At 34.7% G+C, this 21,144-nt stretch overlaps 5 protein-coding genes and 1 non-coding gene across 6 annotated transcripts; 4 read left to right on the top strand and 2 right to left on the bottom strand.

Moving 5' to 3' along the window:
* LOC104730788 lies at positions 1,790-3,299 on the top strand. The gene is made up of 3 exons (XM_010450006.2): positions 1,790-1,908; positions 2,231-2,441; positions 2,874-3,299. The coding sequence occupies exons 2-3, from the start codon at positions 2,260-2,262 to the stop codon at positions 3,058-3,060; spliced, it is 369 nt and encodes a 122-aa protein (XP_010448308.1). The 5' UTR covers positions 1,790-1,908; positions 2,231-2,259; the 3' UTR covers positions 3,061-3,299.
* LOC104730787 (probable caffeoyl-CoA O-methyltransferase At4g26220) lies at positions 3,496-5,264 on the top strand. Its single transcript, XM_010450004.2, has 5 exons — positions 3,496-3,668; positions 4,071-4,180; positions 4,266-4,490; positions 4,567-4,698; positions 4,787-5,264. The coding sequence occupies exons 2-5, from the start codon at positions 4,112-4,114 to the stop codon at positions 5,075-5,077; spliced, it is 717 nt and encodes a 238-aa protein (XP_010448306.1). The 5' UTR covers positions 3,496-3,668; positions 4,071-4,111; the 3' UTR covers positions 5,078-5,264.
* Positions 5,364-5,435, bottom strand: TRNAP-UGG. The gene has a single exon. It is a non-coding gene; the product is annotated as a tRNA-Pro (tRNA).
* LOC104730786 (60S ribosomal protein L31-3-like) lies at positions 5,678-6,553 on the top strand. The gene is made up of 3 exons (XM_010450003.2): positions 5,678-5,787; positions 5,921-6,012; positions 6,133-6,553. Exons 2-3 carry the CDS (start codon positions 5,933-5,935, stop codon positions 6,410-6,412), a joined length of 360 nt encoding a protein of 119 aa, XP_010448305.1. The 5' UTR covers positions 5,678-5,787; positions 5,921-5,932; the 3' UTR covers positions 6,413-6,553.
* On the bottom strand, positions 6,763-9,224 carry LOC104730785. The gene is made up of 7 exons (XM_010450002.2): positions 9,051-9,224; positions 8,887-8,948; positions 8,714-8,797; positions 8,068-8,122; positions 7,455-7,590; positions 7,148-7,198; positions 6,763-7,040 (listed from the first exon to the last, which is right to left on the bottom strand). The coding sequence occupies exons 1-7, from the start codon at positions 9,157-9,159 to the stop codon at positions 6,941-6,943; spliced, it is 597 nt and encodes a 198-aa protein (XP_010448304.1). The 5' UTR covers positions 9,160-9,224; the 3' UTR covers positions 6,763-6,940.
* On the top strand, positions 9,866-11,312 carry LOC104730784 (galactinol synthase 6-like). The gene is made up of 4 exons (XM_010450001.1): positions 9,866-10,180; positions 10,460-10,783; positions 10,862-10,996; positions 11,094-11,312. Exons 1-4 carry the CDS (start codon positions 9,866-9,868, stop codon positions 11,310-11,312), a joined length of 993 nt encoding a protein of 330 aa, XP_010448303.1.

Here is a 21,144-nt window from a genome sequence, read left to right as displayed (position 1 = left end):
AAAAAAAAAAAAAAAAAAAAAAAAAAAAACAATCAAACCCACGATCTCTTTTCAGAATTTGTGAGGCCATTTCTCTTTTGCGTTAATTTATATTTGGTATTCTAATTTACAAATGTTTTTGATAAGCCTATAGAATGAAAAATGTTTATTCTACCTTTATGAATTATGATAGTACATTTTAGAAATCGATCCTACCGATTCCAAACTCGCATCCACACGTGTGTCGTGGTCGTTAGGATTTTGCAACTCAATAGTACTACTTTAAAAGGTCAAAGGTCAAAGTGACCAGCTGGAAGAATCTTAGCCGTCAGATCAGTCCCTACCTCACACGCGGATCACGATGACAGGCTGGAGCCTAAAAAATCATTGGCCACGTCCCCCGTGTGAACTAATAATCAACGTCGTCATTAATTTTACCACTACATTGGTCTCGTCTAAGTGTCGTATTACGAGCTGCTTCGCAATTATATTTATGGACTTATCTTTACACCAACCCGAAACCTATAAATCTTAATTGTTAAAAAGGAATACACATTTTACACGTACTTTATATATGTATGTACGTATTGCGTATATATGGACCCAAATGTGGTTAGGTTAAAAGTGTGTGTATCAGTACTTTTAGTTACCAGATTTGAATGGGGAACAATTCTTTATTATTTAAATGCTAGTTCGAGAATTTGTATCATCCACAACTATGTTAAAAGTATGGAGAAGTGATAATATCATTTCTACCGAAAAAAATTTGGTAAATTTTTCTTTAGTACAACTAGTATAGAATGTTACTGTATATTTCTCATCACTTAATTAGTAACTTAATTTTCTGATTAGAAATACTTGTGGTTCGTAGTAACTAGCATCCTCGTCGAGTCGTCGTATCACAACTTAATTATAATCTGTATGTGTACGTGTTCGAGTTATAGACGGCAGAAAAAGAAAGAAAGACAAGTTGGCTATAAATAAACTTTAGATTGTAATTTGTAAATTTTGTTTACATTATATTGTCATGTGTATTATTGCATACGATTATTTCTATTCAGATGATTTTAATAAGACGAAGAAAGAAGATAAATATATAAGTGGTCCAAAGTATTATTTGATGACAATCTAGTCAGATTAATTATGCAAGTACATAATAGCTAGCTAATCATTAAGCAAAAATGCGATCCAATGACTGATTAATAATATTTGATTAGCGTGTTTAATGAAGATATATTATGATGTTGGGTGAGAGATATACTGTTGTTACTCACTTTGTACATATACTGCTTGTAGTATTACAGTATTATTTTATATTTTCTTGAATTTATTAAAAATATTATACGCATGGTCGTCTGATTACTCGTATTTTTTTTGGAGTGGCAAATAATATACCATTTGGGATATTTATATGTTTGAGACCTCACGTCAGCTCAAATACGATGTTAGTGTTATATATTGTTTAATTATTTCATATTTATTTGGTGTAAAAGAAAATATTAGGAATATCCGGTAATCCTGACCGTAGCCAGAGTCGCTCAGTAGCATTCACAAATTACATACAAGTACACACAATGTTAAACATTTACAAAAATAATAAACGTAATGCTTCTACCACATAATTTTCACTACAAATTTCATCAAATTATAACCTTTTTTTTTTTTTTTTAAATGGTATATTGCTGATGAAACAAACTTGTCCATATTTCTTAGCTTAATTGGCCCTGCTTCTTAAGTGTCATCATCGTTTTATTAAGGGTTGCTGAAGGCCCATATAAGGCCCACAATATATCATCGGAGAAAGAAGCAAGAGAGAGAGAGAGAGAGGTAAGAAAACAAAACCCCAAAAACTCTGTTGATCGATCCTACTGCGGTAAACGGGTGACACACCAGTTCTTCAATCTCCGTCGCCGGTAAACATCAGCAAAGGTGAGAGAGACCTTTAAATTACTTTTTCCCTTTTGATTTAAAGCTTCATCTCTTCTTTTTTTTTTTCCACTTTTTCCCCTGTTTTGAGAATTTGAGTGCTGTTAGATCTGCACATTCGTGTCGCTTTACAATCATGCAGCATTAGATTGAGTGTGGAACAATGAATGATTGTGTAAACATTCATAAAGTCTGAGTATTTATAAATGATCTTAAACACTTTTGATGATTAGGGTTTGTTTTGGAATTGGGTTTAATAATGACTGTATCCATTAGCTTCTCTTTTGAATTATAATCTAAAAATCGTGTTTTTTTATGGGTTTAGGGAAGAGTTTTGTTTTTGTTTTGAGAGATATGGCATCCAAGTTGCTACAACTGAAATCAAAGGCTTGTGAAGCATCCAAGTTTGTGTCTAAGCATGGCACAACTTACTACAAACAGTTGCTTGAGAAGAACAAGATGTACATCCAGGAGCCAGCCACTGTTGAGAAATGCAATGAGTTGTCTAAGCAGCTTCTCTACACTCGTCTTGCTAGGTTTGTTTTTTACCCCTTTTGCTCTGTTTTATAAGTAGGACAATCAATGTGCGTGGTAGTGTGATTTCTAGCAGAGTAGAGTTTGGTGTGTTGTTGTTATTCTGATGTAAAAGCTATATCTTGGCTTAGTTTTCAGTTTATTTTCCATGGTTGGTTTGGTTTTGGCTCGTTCTCTATTAGGTTTAGGCATGGTTTGCTGTGATATCAAAGGATAATGGAACTATACATTATAGTTCTGAAACCATGAATACATCACATGCCAATCTATGATCTATACTCTGCTGCATCTTAATTAGATACCAAAAATTTACCTGCTTATAGAGTGTGAAAGTGTGCATTTTCTTATTAGATTAGTCTTTTCATTGTTTCTAGTTATGTTAGTTATTCAGAACTACATTTTAGCTATGACTGACTTGTTTAAGTGGATCGCAGCATTCCTGGGCGTACAGAGTCATTTTGGAAGGAAGTCGATCACGTGAAGGGCTTGTGGAAGAATCGGGCAGATTTGAAGGTTGAAGATGCTGGAATTGCAGCACTATTTGGTCTGGAGTGCTTCGCTTGGTACTGTGCAGGAGAGATCGTAGGAAGGGGTTTCACTTTCACAGGCTACTACCCTTGAAGAAACAAAACAACCCTCCCATAAACAAACAAAATCATTGAATGCCTAAACTATCTCACGGCTTGACATTAGTAGCAGAGTTAATTTCTTTTTTTCTCTGGATAATTAATACACAAAAAAAGTTTTGAAGCTGATGCATCATCATCACTCATGGTAGCTCTAATAATATCAGTCGACTAACCATGTTGGCTTTTTGTGTTTGTTTTTCAGTTTTAAAATTATGTGAATGCCCATTTTTTTTTTTCTTGCTCACACATTAAACAAACCAGAAACAAGATCATCAAAAGCATGACGTTTTGAAACATTCCTCTGGTGTAGTTGGTTGTGCAAAATGGGTTTGGACCGTTTGGTGAGATGTCTCCTTCGTGAAACATCAGCAACTCACCAACCTTACCAGAGAAGTATAAAACGACATCATGCTCGGATCCTTTTTGTTAATCACATAAAAGGAAGAGAATCAAAATATTGATAGCTGTCGTAGAATAGGACAGGGTTCTTATATCATTGCAACCTTGTCTGTTATTTATCTTTCTGCCATTTCGTATAAAAGCAAGCCTTGTAAGGTGTTAGAAGCATCACTCAAAATTGTAGCGGAAGATCGGAAACGGGTACTCTCTCTCTCTCTCTCTACTCACTATACCTCTAAGTCTTCTTCATCTATCATTTTTGAATCGTGAGTCTTGTTGTTCTTTCTGTGTGAGTATTTGGATAGTGAACCTAGCCTTGATTAAGAAGTCAACGGTCTGCTACATCAATTGGTTTTTGAAGTAGTTTAGTTCTAAGAACCAAGCAATTGGATTTGATAACATCTGATCAAATCCACTTATCTTAATAAAAGATCCCTCTGCGCTTTCACCTCTCTCTCTCTCTCCTTATATGCTTTTTCTTGAAAACTATAAAGATCGTCAATTTCAGAAACCCTGAATCAATCATAAAGAACCCTTATTCTCTGCATAATTTCTTAAGTCATCATGACATGATTATTAATTTATTCCCTAACCCTTGAGCAGATACTTGAGCGTGTTTTTGGGAAGAAGACTGTGTGTTTACAATGGCTAAGGATGAAGCAAAGGCATCAGATTATTCCAAGGGATTGCTGAAGAGTGAAGAGCTCTATAAAGTGTGTGCCCCCTACTCATTCATTTTTCACATTTCTTCATTTGGCTTTTCATTTCTCTGATACCTGTGTTTGAGCAATGTTACAGTATATACTGGAGACCAGTGTGTACCCACGCGAGGCAGAGCCTCTCAAGGAGCTTAGGAACATTACTTATAACCACCCTCGAGCTGGTATGGCTACTGCACCGGATGCTGGCCAGTTGATGGAGATGCTCTTGAATCTGGTAAATGCAAAAAAGACTATTGAGGTTGGGGTTTTCACTGGATACTCTCTTCTCCTTACTGCTCTTACATTACCAGAAGATGGAAAGGTATGTGCATATATATATGTCATGAGCTCTTCCGTTGTTCCGATTCTGCAACTGATTTGGTATATGAGCTCTGCAGGTTATAGCTATTGACGTGAGCAGAGACTCGTATGAAATAGGATTGCCAGTTATAAAGAAAGCTGGTGTTGAACACAAAATTGATTTCAGAGAGTCTGAAGCTCTTCCAGCTCTTGACGAGCTTTTAAACGATGTAAGACTTCTCCATACTTCTTTATCTTTCTCTCAAAAAAAGAATTAGTATGTAATAACCTGAGATGGTCTTTGTGTTTTTGATGCAGAAAGGGAATGAGGGTGGATATGATTTTGCATTTGTGGATGCAGACAAGGTGAATTATTGCAACTACCATGAGAGGCTAATGAGACTAATCAAGGTTGGTGGGATAATAGTGTATGACAACACTCTCTGGGGAGGATCAGTTGCTGAACCGGACTCTGCCACACCCGAGTGGAGGAGAGAAGGGAAGAACGCAACCCTTGAGCTGAACAAGAAACTCTCTGATGATCAGCGTGTGCAGATCTCGCATGCTGCACTTGGCGATGGGATCACTATTTGCAGGAGATTATATTGAGAGCTATTGTGATGCTAGAGTGTGGTTCTTTGTGATCTTTTGGGTACTGTCTTTGTGAAACCTTTTAATTATATTGAGCTATTGTGATGCTTAGAGTGTTGTTCATTTGTGATATTTTGGCTCGTGTGATTGTGTGAACCTTTATATTGAGAGCTATTGTGATGCTAGAGTGTTGTTTTTTGTGATCTTTTGGATTTCTCAACTTTCAAAAGTATAAAAAGATACCAAAAAATAGCAAGAAGAAACTTTTGAGTCTTTTGGCAAAACTGCTAAACACAAAAAGAAAGGGGCGTTCCGAGAATCGAACTCGGGACCTCTCGCACCCAAAGCGAGAATCATACCACTAGACCAAACGCCCACTTTGATACATACGTTGTTAGAGTTTCTTGTACGGACATCAGAGAATTTAGTTTGGCCTCCGCGGTGAAATGTCAAAAGACAATACATTTCATCCAAGGTTAAATGGTTAACGAAGTTTAAAATTCTAAATTTTCCAGTGTTGAAAAAAATTCTATAAACGTTTTTTTTTTTGGAGTTCAGAAACTATCAATTGGGCCATAAGAAAACAGGTCTAGTAAAGTAAAAAGCCCATAAAATGGACTAGGGTTAGTTCTTCATCCTATAGTATAGTTATAGAGCGCCGCATATAAGCATCCACACTCCTCCGCCACCACCGGCTCTGTATTATCGGCGTTCCTAGAGAGACGAAGGTATACTCTTCTCTCTCTGTATCTTAATATCCGTTTTAAAGTTCGTGCCAATGCATTTTTTTCAAGTAAAGTGAGCTAATCGGTTCAGTATTAGCTATCGGAACTAAACTGATTTGAGTTTTGATATTCGCAGGAACATATAAAAATGTCGGAGAAGAAGGGAAGGAAAGAGGAGGTGGTGACCAGAGAGTACACCATCAACCTTCACAGACGCCTTCATAGCTGGTAACTTCCTAAACCAATCTCACTTTTTGCTCTTTTGCCTCAAAAAATTCGTTAGCAGTTGGAATTGTCTGATATCATGAGTTGAAATTGAACATTGACTTGATTCGTGTTGTTAAACAGTACCTTTAAGAAGAAGGCACCAAATGCTATCAAGGAGATAAGGAAGTTTGCCGAGAAGGCAATGGGTACTAAGGATGTGAGAGTAGATGTGAAATTGAACAAGCAGATTTGGAGCAAAGGTATCAGAGGTCCACCTAGGAGGATCAGAGTCCGAGTTGCTCGTAAGAGAAATGATGACGAAGATGCCAAGGAAGAGTTCTTCTCTCTTGTCACTGTTGCTGAAATCCCTGCTGAAGGACTCTCTGGTCTTGGTACTAAGGTCATTGAAGAAGAGGATTGAACTATCTTGTAATCTCCCCTATCAGATTTTTTTTTTCAATTTTGTTTTTTTTCGAATCAGTTATGGAAGAGAACGTTTATCTATCTTGTTGAATCCTTGTCCACCATATCTCATGAAATGTGAGCAAGACATAATTTTACTCTTGTGTCTCTAGGTCAATATGACAACTTCGCATAGTACTAGATGCTAATGCTCATGTGATCATTATTGTAGTGATCACATCCTGAGAGCATATCACTCTGAGTATGCACCAATTTCCAAGTGAATTGTTCCAACTCGTTTAACAAGTTTATACCTGTATGACCTAAAATTGCGTCATGATTTGACTATGTGACCTGGAATTTGCTTTGAGTTAATCATGAGTTTTCTTTTATACAAAATGAATCTTATAGCTGTTCATGCAGAAGTTGAAAGTCTCGATTCTATTTACAGCATAAAAAGAAAGCTCTTTAGGGGATGATAGAGTCAAAACTTGCACACTGGCTATCACAGAGTTACGCCAAAGAGTATTGGGATGGCATTTGATCTCTACCTTGATTTATATGCGTACATATAGTTCCTTAGTTTTTTCACTTCTTCAGATGATTCCTCCAGTAAATGATCCACGTATAGACAAGTTCCAGCTCCGCTGCAATTTCATTGTACAGTGAGTTAAACAAACGTTAGTGTCACATACATAATATGGTATTATCTTATATATGCGCAAGGTTACATCTAAGTGAGAGATGTGCATACCAAAGAGGTCCAAACGGAAGCCATATAGCATCCCACCGGAACTTCGGAAGCCTAGAACACAAGTGAAAAAAGATCAGCACAGTCATACATAAGAGCACAAGTATCCCTATTCTTGATCTACCATATATACTAACAAAAAGATTAAATGGTACTAAAAATTGCATTATTATCTATGAACCAGCATCTCTGGAGCTATACATTGAGACTGAAATTGAATGCACTCTAGCTTCTCTAGTAGTAATTATGAGGGTTTGTTAAGTGTTCTATGATATCCGAAGTAATGAAATTTATACTCTCTAGTGAGTACCTCAGCAAGTAGTAAAGCCAAAAGATGGTCAATGCAGATCCAACAACAGATGAGTACCAGAACCATCGTCTATGATCATTCTTCTTATCTCGTAGCCCGACAATGGAGAGACAGCACGCCATGATAGCGATCCACTCTGATCCAACAATCCAATGATAGAAATGTTATCGTTGTAAGAGTCAAACATGCTTAAACTTTTTTAAAAAATAACTAAAGATCAAGCAGCAAAGTCTTCCGATGGATTTAAGGTTTCAGTATGGCCATGAATGGGTTCTTATAATTATAGTAGCAGAGAATGAGGAAGGATTTTTATGCCTAAGGTCAAAAACACTCATAATGCAGTCAATCTTTCTCGTTCTACACTATTCCACCAATAGATATGCTCTCTTATGGAAAGTGATACTCGGGAACTACAGCCGGAGAATGCCCATGAGAAACTGTGCATAATATTATTATGCATCTAACAACTAACATTACTACTTGTTTACCATATTGGTACAAGAGATTACACAGAAAGTTCCACACAAGCTCCGTATTGGTTGTACCACCATATGACAAGTCAAATCTAGTAAAACATGACTACAGAGTAAAAACACATAGATGAAAGACAAACCAGCTGAAATGACCATCCATGACTTGAGATCTTCCATGAAGTAGGCATGATACCGCTGCACAGAAAAAAAAAATGGCATAACTTAAAAAGAACTTACGAAATACAGACCGTACGGAGTATATTATAAAGAGACATTTGTATAACTCCATACATAGAATTAGTGTATCATACAAAGATTGAAAGTGTAATAAATTCAGTAAACTATTAGCTCTCCATAGTCAGGCAATACATTCAAAACTCTAAATCCAAAACCTATCATTAAAACAACACTCAATCTCGATTGAATCCTTTAAGTGTTACTTCAACTCCCTTTAGTAAAAAAATCAAAAGTTTTCGCTGCAACTGACGACAAGGAATCTGATCTGAATTATTCAACTATGGACTCAATTCAGGTAAATTATATTAGCTCTCCATAGTCAGGCAATTATAAATTCAAAACTCTAAATCCAACACCTATCATAGAAACCATACTCACTTTCAACTGAACTCTTAAGTTTTAATTCAAATCCGTAATTATAAGATCAAAGGTTTCGCTGCAACTGAAGACAAGTGATCTGATCTGAATTTTTACCTATGGATTCAATTCAATAGAAAGAGCAGTGGAAAAACAAACAAGAGGCCACACTTAAGGGAGAGTTGATCATACCAATTCCCATGGTGAAACGAACTGCTGGAAGATGGAGTAGAAAAGGAAAGCTCCATAACAGATCAGAAGAACCACGAACACACTCTACGCATAAGAGAAATACAAATACAAACTTCTCAGAACTATACCTCCTCAAATTTTCCTAGAAATTAGATAATGTTCTCCGATCTTACCCTCCACTGCCGACTTTGCTGAGCGTGAGCTTCCTCGAGCGACCTAACGTACTCCTCTTGCTCTGTAAAAAAAAAAACGAAGATGACAAACGAGAAAGAGTTACTACGAGCTCGCTTTTACGAATCTGCCGGAAAAAAAATCAACAGAAAGAGAGAAACAAAACCTTGCGTATCGATAGGACGAGAATCGACGTCGTCAGAAGTAGGAAGGACGAACTTATCATCATCTTCTTCGCGACGAGTTCTCCGCCATTTTCTCGCTAACTTCTTCATCTGAATTTTTCTTTCTTCAGTGATTGCAAACAAACTCAGAAAATTGGAAACCTTCAATAAGATTTTAGTAAAGGGAAGTCTCCTCCAGAGCCGCCACCCCAACGAGAGTTTCTCTAGTCGAAAAAGCCTTTTAAGTCACCGTCTATTTTAAAAGCCCAGCCCATATTACTATACACCGGTCCATTTCTTGGCCCCCAGAAAAGGAAATACATCATTAACGCCTAAGATAAAGCAATTAAATAAATTAGTTGCCATAAACCGTCGGCTCAACCAGAACAAGTTTATACACAAACAGACTAGAAAAATATTCATAACGAATAATTCGATAGGGCAATATTTGCCATATATACATCAAAACATTTAGTACACCGATTTGAATACAGATCCGCAAACATATATGATGAATTAATCATCCTCATTTCCATATTTGTGATAATTTTGGATTCATGTTTCTTTATCTTCTCCGATTTATATATTGCTAAACAAATCACTCGCATCAAAAACGTTATCAAACTTTCCAATATTCTGTAATGATATCCGTAATTAATTCTCTCCTTGGCATTTATTTCTCCTTATCTCTCTTGTTCCCTATATAAGAATACGATCGTGTCTCTTATCTTCCATTCACTTACTACAATCGCAACCCAAAAAAAATAAACAGTTCTTCTCTTTCTAAGAAACCAATCTTCTTTGTTAATTATTTGAGATGGCTCAAATGACGCTGAACGTTGAGAAGACGGTGATCCCTGACGGTGGGAAAAGAGCGTACGTCACTTTCCTCGCTGGAAACAAAGACTACTGGATGGGTGTGGTTGGTCTAGCTAAAGGACTTCGTAAGGTGAACTCTGCTTATCCTCTTGTTGTGGCGACTCTCCCAGACGTGCCTGAGGAACACCGTCAAATCCTGGTGGCTCAGGGATGCATCATTCGTGACATTGAACCCGTCCATCCCCCGGAAAACCAAACCGGTTACTCCATGGCGTATTACGTTATCAACTACTCCAAGCTTCGTATTTGGGAGGTAAATATTTTTACTTACTATATATGTATAGTTGTGTTTATTTATCAATATTATTACGTGTGTTTTAAAAACATGATGATCCTGTTGTTACGTCGAGAGTGTTACGTAGTAGTAATAAAGATTATATATAACCAATATCATGTCCAATATGTAGATCATTAGTTAAATAACTGTGTACAACCGTGAACCGTGTATACATAATAATTTTAAAAGTCGTTATTCAAACGTTTTTTCCCACATATATGTTTAACGACTTCTCATTAACATATTTAAATACAGTTTGTGGAGTATGAGAGGATGATATATCTTGATGGAGATATACAAGTGTTTAGTAACATCGATCATCTTTTCGATGCTCCTCGTGGCTACTTGTACGCCGTCAAAGATTGCTTTTGCGAGATATCTTGGTCCAAATCTCCACAATACAAAATTGGTTACTGCCAACAGTGCCCTGAAAAGGTGACGTGGCCTGTCGAAAGCCTCGGCTCTCCACCGCCGGTATATTTCAATGCTGGTATGTTGGTTTTTGAACCAAATCTCGTCTCTTACGAGGATCTCCTTCGTGTTGTTCAAATCACGACTCCAACTCTTTTTGCCGAACAGGTGCAATTTTTGTTTTTCATTATTTGAGTTTTTTTTTCTCTATCATACGATTCTAATATTAATGTTTGTTTTTGATAGGATTTTCTGAATATGTACTTCAGAGACATTTACAAACCAATCCCCTCGACCTACAACCTTGTATTGGCTATGCTTTGGCGTCATCCTGAACATGTTGACCTTGACCAAATCAGTGTTGTTCATTACTGTGCTAATGTACGTTTTATTTTGTTTATTTTTTTTCCTTTCTCTATATACTTAATATATATGTAAAGATTTACTAAATTTTTATATTTCTAATCAATATTTACAGGGTTCAAAGCCTTGGAGATACAATGGGGCTGAAGAGCATATGGATCGAGAAGACATAAAAATGTTGGTGAAAAAATGGTGGGAGATTTACGAGGATACGAGTTTAGACTACAAATACTTCGTTGAGAGTGACTCTAAGCCGAATCCGATCATTGCACCCTTGGCTTCCAAAGAATCTGTTGGCGATGTCCTCACCAACCTTGCCCCCTCCGCCGCATAACCTAATCGTTTTATGTGGTTGCTATATCTATGCAACATTTTTTTTTTGTTTTCTTTTTGGTTTTAATAAAAGAGGTCTAGCTATATATAATAATTTTATCATAATTATATATAGCAACCTCGTTTGAGTTTTTATGTTTTACTTGTGAGATTATAGAGTGGTTGGTGTTGTTTGTCGATGTCGACCTAGACCACCGTATATCTCTCTATTTTATAATCAAATAATAAGAATGCAATTTAGCTTTAATTCTCCTTCAGTCGTTTTTCTTCTTCTCTTTGCATCTATGTAACATTTTTACACATCAATGGTATTTCGATATGTGATAATGTTGCAACTTATGTTTTGAAAAGACTTTCTTAAAATTAATGCGGATTTTAGTATAAAAGATAGGGACATTATAACTGAAAACAATTTCCCAAGGACATTTTAATTATATTAGTTTCCATATAAGTTGTAAATTTTCGGTTCTGAATACTATCCGATTCCTACCAATATGGTAAGGAAAATAAATAACTAAAATGTTATATTTCTTTTTTGGTAAGGACTAAAATGTTATATTTCTATTTTTTTTTGTATATAAACTAAGGATCCGTAAAAATATATCTGAATCTACTTATTTATGAGTCTCTTACCTCCATTATCCAGTTTTGGATACTGTAACTAATTTTAGCGTGACTTCCAAACTTGTCATTTTAGTTAGTGGGTGTATTCAATTTAATATTTCAAATGAGTTGAATTTTCATGAGATTTTAGAGAAATTGATATGATTTATTTTTTTATTTTTTTTTAATTTTTTATTTTTTGTCAACAAAAAGAAATCAGCTTAAAAGAGCCAATTTGCGGGAAAGTTGTTTACAAACAGAAGATGATGCGGAGACAAGCGCGCACGGCGCGCTAAAGAGTCCGCTCGTACATTCGCATTTCTAGTAACATAAACCAAAGAAAAAGATGAAAATTCCTCCCTGTCACTCTGGATATCGTCTAGATAAGGTGCAAAGGCTGGCCAATCCTGGGGCGAAGACACCATCTTCACCAAGTCAGAACAGTCCGTATAAAAGACCACCTCCGAGAAATCATGTCCAATCATGCAGCGCATCGCCCAAATGAAAGCTTCTACTTTTGCATGCAACGGAGACAAACTGCGCCGGTAGTTGGTTGTGCCATACAAAGGAGCGCCATGTGAAGATGTGCACACCCATCCTGCACCTGCAAAAACATCCGTCTCTTTCCACGAACCATCAACAAAACACCTATGACCTGAAAAAACCGACGGTAAATCACACCCCGGAGTCCTGGTAGACAGAGCTCGTGGGGAGGAAGAAATTTCATCCTGCTCGAGCTCCACCTGTGCCTGCTGCCAAGTCTGCATCTCTCCTTCCGCCACTCGGACAACCACGTCAGGTCGTTCCACCTCATTCTCGAAAACCCGTGCGTTCCGAGCTTTGCAGATATTGCCACATTAACCAATGATTTATTGTAAAAATATTTTAAATCCCACCTAAAACTATGAAATTTGGATTTCTGCATTTTAACTTAAGAAATCCTCTCAAATCCTCCAGAAGTTCTAAAAATTATTAAAACCTAAATTCACAAACTATTTTGAATAACCGTGGATTTTAAGGTAAATTTTTAAATGATTTGTTCAATAATTTCAGAAGACTTTTTAAAATCTATGATTTAATAATAGGATTTGTAAATCATATATATAAAAGTAAGGTTTTACTCTCTCCTTATTAGCTGGTTTTCATTTAATATTTTTTATTTTTCATATATTTTTTTTATTACAAATCCATAATTACAATATTACTTGCTACTATTAAATGACCATATAATTCATTTTGAAGTTAATCACCCACTTACCACCATTATGATTTTTCTAATTGATTGTCAGTTACATATTGTGCATATATATCATAATTACAAATCCATAATTACAATATAATTCATTTTGAAGTTAATCACCCACTTACCACCATTATGATGTTTTAATTGATTATGTCAATTTTCAATTGACAGTTACATATTGTGTAATTACTATAATAACATATGAATTTTTATAAAAAAACTCATAACCCACAAAAATTTTATTTATTATAAATAGTTGCTTCTAGCTATTCTAACACACAGAAAATATATGCAGTATACTCTAGCCTTTTTCTGGTGAAGATGATTTGTTTTTCTTTTCTTTTTTTGTGAAGAGCTAATTTATTACTTCTGCTTTCATATTTCTCTATTATTTACGAATTCTCCATCTCCAAACTCTATGCTGAGATTTGTTTTAAGATATGAATGTCCACGTATTGAATATATATTTTTCTTCTACTAAATTTATAAATTTAGATATAGAATAATGCAAGAGGGTCTTATACTCCCTCCATATCATAGTAAGTAATTACTTCTGTTTTATATATACTTATATATGTATTTAATTTTTTCTTTCTTGTATTTTTTATTTTGTATGTAATATTTGTTATTGTTGGCAATATATATATATATATACATATATGTTATTTTTGGATATTAAATATATTAACATAATTAATCTTATTATTTATAATAATAATAAATATAGAATAATATGCCATGTGAGATAAATTTTAGTTGAATTTTATTCAAACAAAATAAATTATAAATATAACTCCCACAATTCTAAATATGATTTAATTGCCATCAATTCTTATCATATAAATAATCATTCTCTCATATTAGTATTTTATCACTCTTCCGTTCTCACATTATCTCATATCTTCACTATTCCTCAAATTTTTTTTTTTTGTATTTATTTTATTTTGTTGTTGTATGGGTTACAAAACCAGATGAAATATCATTGTAATAATTTAACATTGTTTTTAAAAAAAAAAAGATTCATCTCCATTATCTAATTTGGGTTATCATCATATAAGTAATCATTCTTTTCTCCTCTCCCACCATATCTCAAATCTCAATTTTTAAAAAACCTTTTCTAAACGTTGTTATATGGGTTACATATCAAAAGAAACAATTGGTACATTGATTTCTGTATTATCTATTAAAAGAATTTTGCTGAAAAAAAAATCTATTAAAAGAAATACACATATCTCACTATAACTTTTCTATTTCAAATCTCATATAATTTTATAATTTCACAATATCATTGTTTTTAGCTATATCTCAAATCTCACATAATTTTGTAAATTTTACAATATCATTTTTTCCTCGATTTAACAAATGATATCTTAACTTCACAAACTTTTACCTTAATTAAATAGGATATAAAGGTAATTTACAATTTTTAGTTTAATTTTATCATAATTTACGAGAAAATATAGTTTATTGTTTGTTACATTCAATCGTAGTCATTTCCTATTTTGTTTAGTATTTGTATATAAATATGAATTTAAAGAATTTTTAATATCTGAAACAACCCGACCCTTTTTTTTTTTAATAATAACATTAAATACAATACATAATTAAGCAGCCCATACTACTTAACTAGACCAACCTAAATCACAACTCCTCTTTAAACCAATAACAACCAATACACACAGCGGAAACATACCAACCCTACAGAACCATTACAACATCAATACAATACCAATCCTAAGCATTCTATCCAACAACCTAGCATATATCTATCCAAGGTTCCCAACATAAACAATATAGCAAAGACCAACAACACACAAACGAGACCCTAGATCATCCTCCTCCTCATCGCCATGATTCCACGTCACATACCTTTACCTGCACACCACAAACAACAATTGAGATGCGTAAGTATTATCACAAATACTTAGTGAGGCAATCCTCCCATCTACTGGGCTATACACACAAGCCACTGAGATTCCAATGCTTAACAAATAACAACCAAACACAAACAAACCAGGAAATCACAAAACAAGCAACTTGGTGTCGACCGACACCAGAGAGGTGTCGATCGACACTGGCCAAACATGGTGTCGACCGACACCTAACTGGTGTCGATCGACACTCCCTTCACAGACGCGAACTGCACAAATCCGAACGACGAACCTCCGTTTCCTATCATCCGTTCCAACCTCACCCAAAACCTTCAAGAACCTATAGGAACAATAATACAACCACCACAAGCAAGAACAACACCACTAACACAACCAATCAAGCAAGAACAACACCACAAAGCACCACCAATCAAGCAAGAACAACAAAGGATTCTCAGGCTTAGATAAGCCATGGTCATGCACTCACCTTATCAACTGATTATAACAACCAACACAATCAGTTGAGATCCTCCTAATGTCTGAAACAGCCCAGAAACGCCCGGTAACTAACAAATCGCTCCGGTGAAAAGCTACCCCTAGATGTCACGAAGCTTCCCTCAAAATTTCAGCACGATCAGGCACCACACGAGACCACGATCTCAGTTACAATCTCCGATGGTCCCAACTCGCGTCTGAGAAAACGTGTCTCACGAAACTGCCAATAACTCATCGAGTTTAAATCCAAATCTACTTCTGTAAAAAGGCGAATGACGATAAAAGATTTGGGAATAAAACCACCAAATTTCATTACCTTTGAGAACGAATTGATATGCCGAAACTGTTTCCTCCCAAACCCTAACGATTCTGATCTTTCTCCTTTAATCTCCTTCAACCACAATAGGCTCTCTCCTCTCTCTCTAACTCTGAAAACGGCGACCACACACCCTAAAACCCTTCATTTGTCGCTTCTCCACTTATATACTCGGTTTAGATAACTAAACCAAACCAACCAAACCAAAATTGCGAATTAAAACAAACCCGACGAACCCAGACAAAGGGGTGTCGATCGATGCCACAAGGGTGTCGATCGACACTCCTTCCAAAAATCACAGAATCTGGTTCGCGGATGTTACAATATCTTTTTGACCTCATGATTCTCTGTATATATGATGAATTATTAAGTTTTTAATAATTAGAGCTTACAAATTTAAAAGTCATATGACTTACAAAAACTCAATTTTCAGAAAATTTATGATTTAACTTACTAATATTAGACAATAGCCTAAATAATGTTAAACCAATTTACGCTATCACTATAAATGAATAAAAATAATGCATCACTAAGACCACAAAATAAACTTTATTAAAATAGTTATCACAATAATTTTGAGAGAATTTGTTAAAAATACCCCTTTTGATATACCCCTTTTCAAAAATACCCTCTTTTCTGGCCATTTTTATTTATGCCCTCTTTTAATTTTTAATGACCATTTTACCCTTAGATGAAAATTATTTTATTCAATAAAAAGAAAAACAAAATTTTCCCGCCAAAAAATTTCCGACATATTTTCCCGCCAAAAATTTTTCAAAAAAATTTTCCCGCCAAAATTTTTTTTGTCAAAAAACTTTTGATAAAAAATTTCGAAAAAAAAAATTTTCCCGCCAAAAAAAATTTACAAGGTTTTTAAAAGGTTTTATAAGGTTTCTACCTTATAAAAGCCTTATAAACACCTTGTAAAGGCTTTTACAAGATTTTTTAAAGAGTTTTAAAAGGTTTTTTAAACAACTTGTAAACGCTTTTACAAGATTTTTAAAAGGTTTTTAAAAGGTTTTAAAAGGTTTTTAAAAGGTTTTTAAAAGGTTTTTAAATGGTTTTTAAAAGGATTTTTAAAAGGTTTTTAAACACCTTCTAAACCCTTTTACAATGTTTTTAAAAACCTTGTAAAAGTTTTTATAAAATTTTTAAAAGGTTTTTAAACACCTTTTAAATGCTTTTAAAAAGTTTTTAAAAGCGTTTACAAGGTGTTTAAAAACCTTTTAAAGCATTTACAAGCTTTTTAAAAGCATTTACAAGGTTTTTAAAAGCGTTTACAATGTGTTTAAAAACCTTTTAAAAACCTTGTAAACGCTTTTAAAAGTTTTTTAAAAGCATTTACAAGGTTTTTAAAAGGTATAAATTTCAATATTTTTGGCGGGAAAATTTTTCGATTTTGGCGGGAAATTTTTTTTTTTTGGCGGGAAAAAATAATTTTTTCGGGAAAAATTTTCGATTTTGGCGGGAAAAAAATTTTGGCGAGAAATTTTTTTGGCGGGAAAATATTTTCGATTTTGATGACTGTACATTCTTGCTGTCACTCAAAAAGGGTAATTTGGTCATTTTGTATATAAAGAGGGGTAGTTTTAAAAATGGTCAACATGAAGGGGTATTTTTAAAAAGAGATATGGAAAAAGGGGCATTTTTGAGAATGCCCCTAATTTTGAAATATGACTATAATTTACAAAAATATATGGCATGGAAGTACATAGGACTTGATTGCACCAAATATATTATCATCAAACGAAAAATTGATTTCTTTAGTTTATTTAAACTCATATTACATAGTTTTAAAAATTTGATGTACACCAAAAATAAAATAATAATAACATGTTAATTTATCTTATTTTTCCAAAATATAATAGCGATTATGAAACAACCCACACGTAGCGTGGACTAATACCTAGTATTATTAAAATATATATATATATATATATATACATTTTTAGAGATATTTATGAAATAAATCATGAGTTCAAACCTATTTACAAGCATGTCATTGACATTAAATATTTTTAATTTTAATATACTATTTATTAAATTATGATAAGGTTTCCAATTTTTTAAAACAATTATTCCTCCATAATCGCAACTTTCCAAAAACATAAATATAACATTTCCTAAGCTTGAAAAAATTGAGAATTAATCATCAGTTCCAAAAACAAGTTTTAATTCAGTTACTCCTATGAGATTGAATAAAGGGAAAATTGATTTAAAAGGACATTTTTTCTTCAATTTGTCCCACTATGCTTTTTAAAAAAAAATTTTGGTAGAGTATGTTTTAGAATACAGAAAACTCAGTTATACCCTTAATAACTCTATTATACCCTTAATTGTAGAAAAAACCAAAATTTCTTTTTCTGTATTTCTTCTTTTTTTGTATACTTCCTATATTTAATCAAAAAAATACTTCTTTTTTTAATCTATATCCTCAATTTTTATACTTTTTTTACTTCTTTTTTTGTATACTTTTTTTTACTACTCGCCTACCAAAAAGAAATAAAATCTCGACATTATCGATCAATACCCACGGCGAGTATCTCTCTCTCAGGAGATATCGATTGTAACCCACCGGCGAGAATCGACTCCGGTAGCTTCTCCCACCGGCGAGGATCGACGACTCCGGTAGCTTCTCTCTCTCTCTCTCTCTCTCTCTCTCTCTACACAATTGAGTTTTTTCCCAAATCTATTTCAAAATTTTTCCCCAAATCGATTTCCAATCGATTTCTCGCTCTTTCTCTCTCTCTCTCTCAATCGATGCATGCAATTGTTTGTTTGGATTGTTGTGGTTGTGTTTTTTTCCCCAAATTTGATAATGTATCAGTTGAAATTTGTTTCAATATAGTCAATATAGTTTCTATATGTGATTGATTGTTGTGGGACAAATTTTTTTCTCCAAATTTGATAATGTATTGATTGAAATTTGTGTTTTTTTCTTATAGTTAGTATAGCTAATCGATTGAAATTTGTGTTTTTTCTTACAGTTAGTATAGCTAATTGATTGAAATTTGTGTCTTTTCTTATGTTAGTATAGTTAATCGATTGAAATTTGTGTTTTTTTCTTACAGTTAGTATAGATAGCTAATCAATTGATATTTGTGTTTTTTCTTATTGTTAGTATAGCTAATCGATTGAAATTTGTGTTTATTCTTACAGTTAGTATAGCTAATCGATCATGTTCATCATGTGTTAGGATAGCGATTTGGGTTCATACTAATGAATATCATTTTTTTAATAATAAAAAACTCCCAATTGTTTGTAGCTTGTGACAACCCGTCCCGCGGACCCCACTAGCCCACCGCTAGCTGCCCGAACGGACCGTCTGTGGACTCCACTAGCCCACTGCTAGCCGGCCCAACAGACCCCAAGTTGGCCCTGCAGGGCATCGATCCTAACCCATCACTGTGGAAATCCACATCCACCAGTAGGTTATTGGTGCGCCAAGCGTTCCTCGAACCCTGGTCCCCACCCTTTAACAACCTTCCCACAGGACAAGCTGTCACCAATTGATCACCAAAATGAAACGACCGACCTTTTTTTTTTTTAATAATAAATAATAAATTTATAATATAATATAATAATAAACTACAACTAGTGGTCCCATATCCACTAGCCACCTAACCACAATCAGAATCATCAGCGGAAAATATTACCAATATCCAATAAATATAAATAGCCAATATTAATTTCAATCACAAACTAATGATCCAAACAACATACAAAGAACCAGCAATCCTAAACAACATTCTAGGACTCCACTTTAGCAATCTAACAGAAGCCAGACAACCAAACGAACCACTAGAACATCCTCCTCTTCATTGCCCTGATTCCACGGTCACACTTTGCCTTTACCTGCACCACAAACACATATTGCAATGCATGAGTATTTAATAAACACTCAGTAAGGCAATCCTCCCATCTACTGGGCTATACACACAAGCAATAGAGACATCTCTAACCATCAACCATCAACCAACAATCATCAATCAACAATCAACAAGCCAAACAACACATAAACAAGCAGATTAGAAAAAATCTCCAGCTTAGATAAGCCATGGTCCTGCACTTACCTTAACAAGTGATTCACAAAACTAAATACAACCAAATGAGAGGCTTTCCAATATCCAATAACAACCAAACTTGTTCCTACAACCAATCACAACAACAAACAAATATTGAAAACAAACTGCCAGAAAAGAACAACCTCACAAGTGAAACCACGAAATCAAAACGAACCGTTAACTTTCTAATCCCTCCGGTGAAAAGCAAGGTCTATTTGTCCAGAAGCTTCACCCAAAATTTCAGCACGATCGGATCTCAGATGAAACCATAATCGATCCCGTAACACCCGCTGGTCTCAATCCGCGAATGAGAAGAAACGCCCCACGAAACTGCCAATATCTCCTAGAATATTAACCCAAATTCACTTCTGTAAAAAGGCGAGTGTACGAAAATCTCTTAGCTACAACCATACCAAAAATCAGTACCTTTAAAAACGATTTGACCAGTCGAATCCTTCTTCTCCCAAACCCCGACAGTTCTGTTTCTCTCTTAACACTAAGGAAAAAGTTTGATCTCCTTCTCTTTCTTCTTTGCACCAAATAACCAACACTTAACTGTCTTTCACTCCCTCTCTCAGATGAAAATGTCGACCAAAACACAAAAGCATGAGAGGAGGCGTGAGTTTAATTAGATTAAACCAGGATTTAATTAAACCAAAATTAATTAAAATCCACTCTTTTGGTTTACTCAACATAACCTAAACTCTATTTCTGGAACACGGATGTTACAATCAATTGGTGATAGCTTGTCCTGTGGGAAGGTTGTTAAAGGGTGAGGGACGAGGGTTCGAGGAACGCCTGATGCACCAATAACCTACTGGTGGATTATGTGAGTTAATCCACAGTGAGGGGTTAGGATCGATGCCCTGCAGGGCCAGCCTATGGGGGACTAGCAGTAAGGCTAGTGGGGTCCACGGACGGGTTGTCACATAGCTTTACCCAACGAACAGCTACAGCACATGGCATCGGTGTAAGGTATTCATTTATATCGAAGCAGTCTTCGTGTGTTAAACACAAATTTATACTTTATTTTTTGTTAAAACGTTTTAAATATTGGGAAAATTGATTTAAAATGATAGCGATTTGGGTTCATACTAATGAATATCATTTTCTTAATTTTTTTTTCTGTAGCTATGGAAACAGAATTTCCTAAACGCCTATTTAGAGATGGATTTGAGCCACAAGTGAAGAAGATTAACAATTCCTGTCGAATTTCTATCTTGGGCAAAGTCAAACAAGCA

The sequence above is a fragment of the Camelina sativa genome, chromosome 12, assembly GCF_000633955.1.
Source record: "Camelina sativa cultivar DH55 chromosome 12, Cs, whole genome shotgun sequence".
Classification (NCBI taxonomy): domain Eukaryota; kingdom Viridiplantae; phylum Streptophyta; class Magnoliopsida; order Brassicales; family Brassicaceae; genus Camelina; species Camelina sativa.
Note: the sequence above shows the minus strand (reverse complement) of the source record. Positions and strands in the feature narration are given on the sequence as shown.

Bases quoted from the DNA above. Each gene is read 5' to 3' on its own strand.
- LOC104730787 (XM_010450004.2), top strand. From the start codon at position 4,112: ATGGCTAAGGATGAAGCAAAGGCATCAGATTATTCCAAGGGATTGCTG. The intron at 4,491-4,566 runs GTATGTGCATAT...TGAGCTCTGCAG, and splicing joins CATTACCAGAAGATGGAAAG to GTTATAGCTATTGACGTGAG. The intron at 4,699-4,786 runs GTAAGACTTCTC...TTTTTGATGCAG, and splicing joins TTGACGAGCTTTTAAACGAT to AAAGGGAATGAGGGTGGATA.
- LOC104730786 (XM_010450003.2), top strand. From the start codon at position 5,933: ATGTCGGAGAAGAAGGGAAGGAAAGAGGAGGTGGTGACCAGAGAGTAC. The intron at 6,013-6,132 runs GTAACTTCCTAA...GTTGTTAAACAG, and splicing joins CACAGACGCCTTCATAGCTG to TACCTTTAAGAAGAAGGCAC.
- LOC104730785 (XM_010450002.2), bottom strand. From the start codon at position 9,159: ATGAAGAAGTTAGCGAGAAAATGGCGGAGAACTCGTCGCGAAGAAGAT. The intron at 8,798-8,886 runs GTAAGATCGGAG...TCTTATGCGTAG, and splicing joins AGCAAAGTCGGCAGTGGAGG to AGTGTGTTCGTGGTTCTTCT. The intron at 7,199-7,454 runs GTACTCACTAGA...CTTGTGTTCTAG, and splicing joins TGGCTTTACTACTTGCTGAG to GCTTCCGAAGTTCCGGTGGG.
- LOC104730788 (XM_010450006.2), top strand. From the start codon at position 2,260: ATGGCATCCAAGTTGCTACAACTGAAATCAAAGGCTTGTGAAGCATCC. The intron at 2,442-2,873 runs GTTTGTTTTTTA...AGTGGATCGCAG, and splicing joins CTCTACACTCGTCTTGCTAG to CATTCCTGGGCGTACAGAGT.
- LOC104730784 (XM_010450001.1), top strand. From the start codon at position 9,866: ATGGCTCAAATGACGCTGAACGTTGAGAAGACGGTGATCCCTGACGGT. The intron at 10,181-10,459 runs GTAAATATTTTT...ATTTAAATACAG, and splicing joins CCAAGCTTCGTATTTGGGAG to TTTGTGGAGTATGAGAGGAT. The intron at 10,784-10,861 runs GTGCAATTTTTG...TGTTTTTGATAG, and splicing joins CAACTCTTTTTGCCGAACAG to GATTTTCTGAATATGTACTT.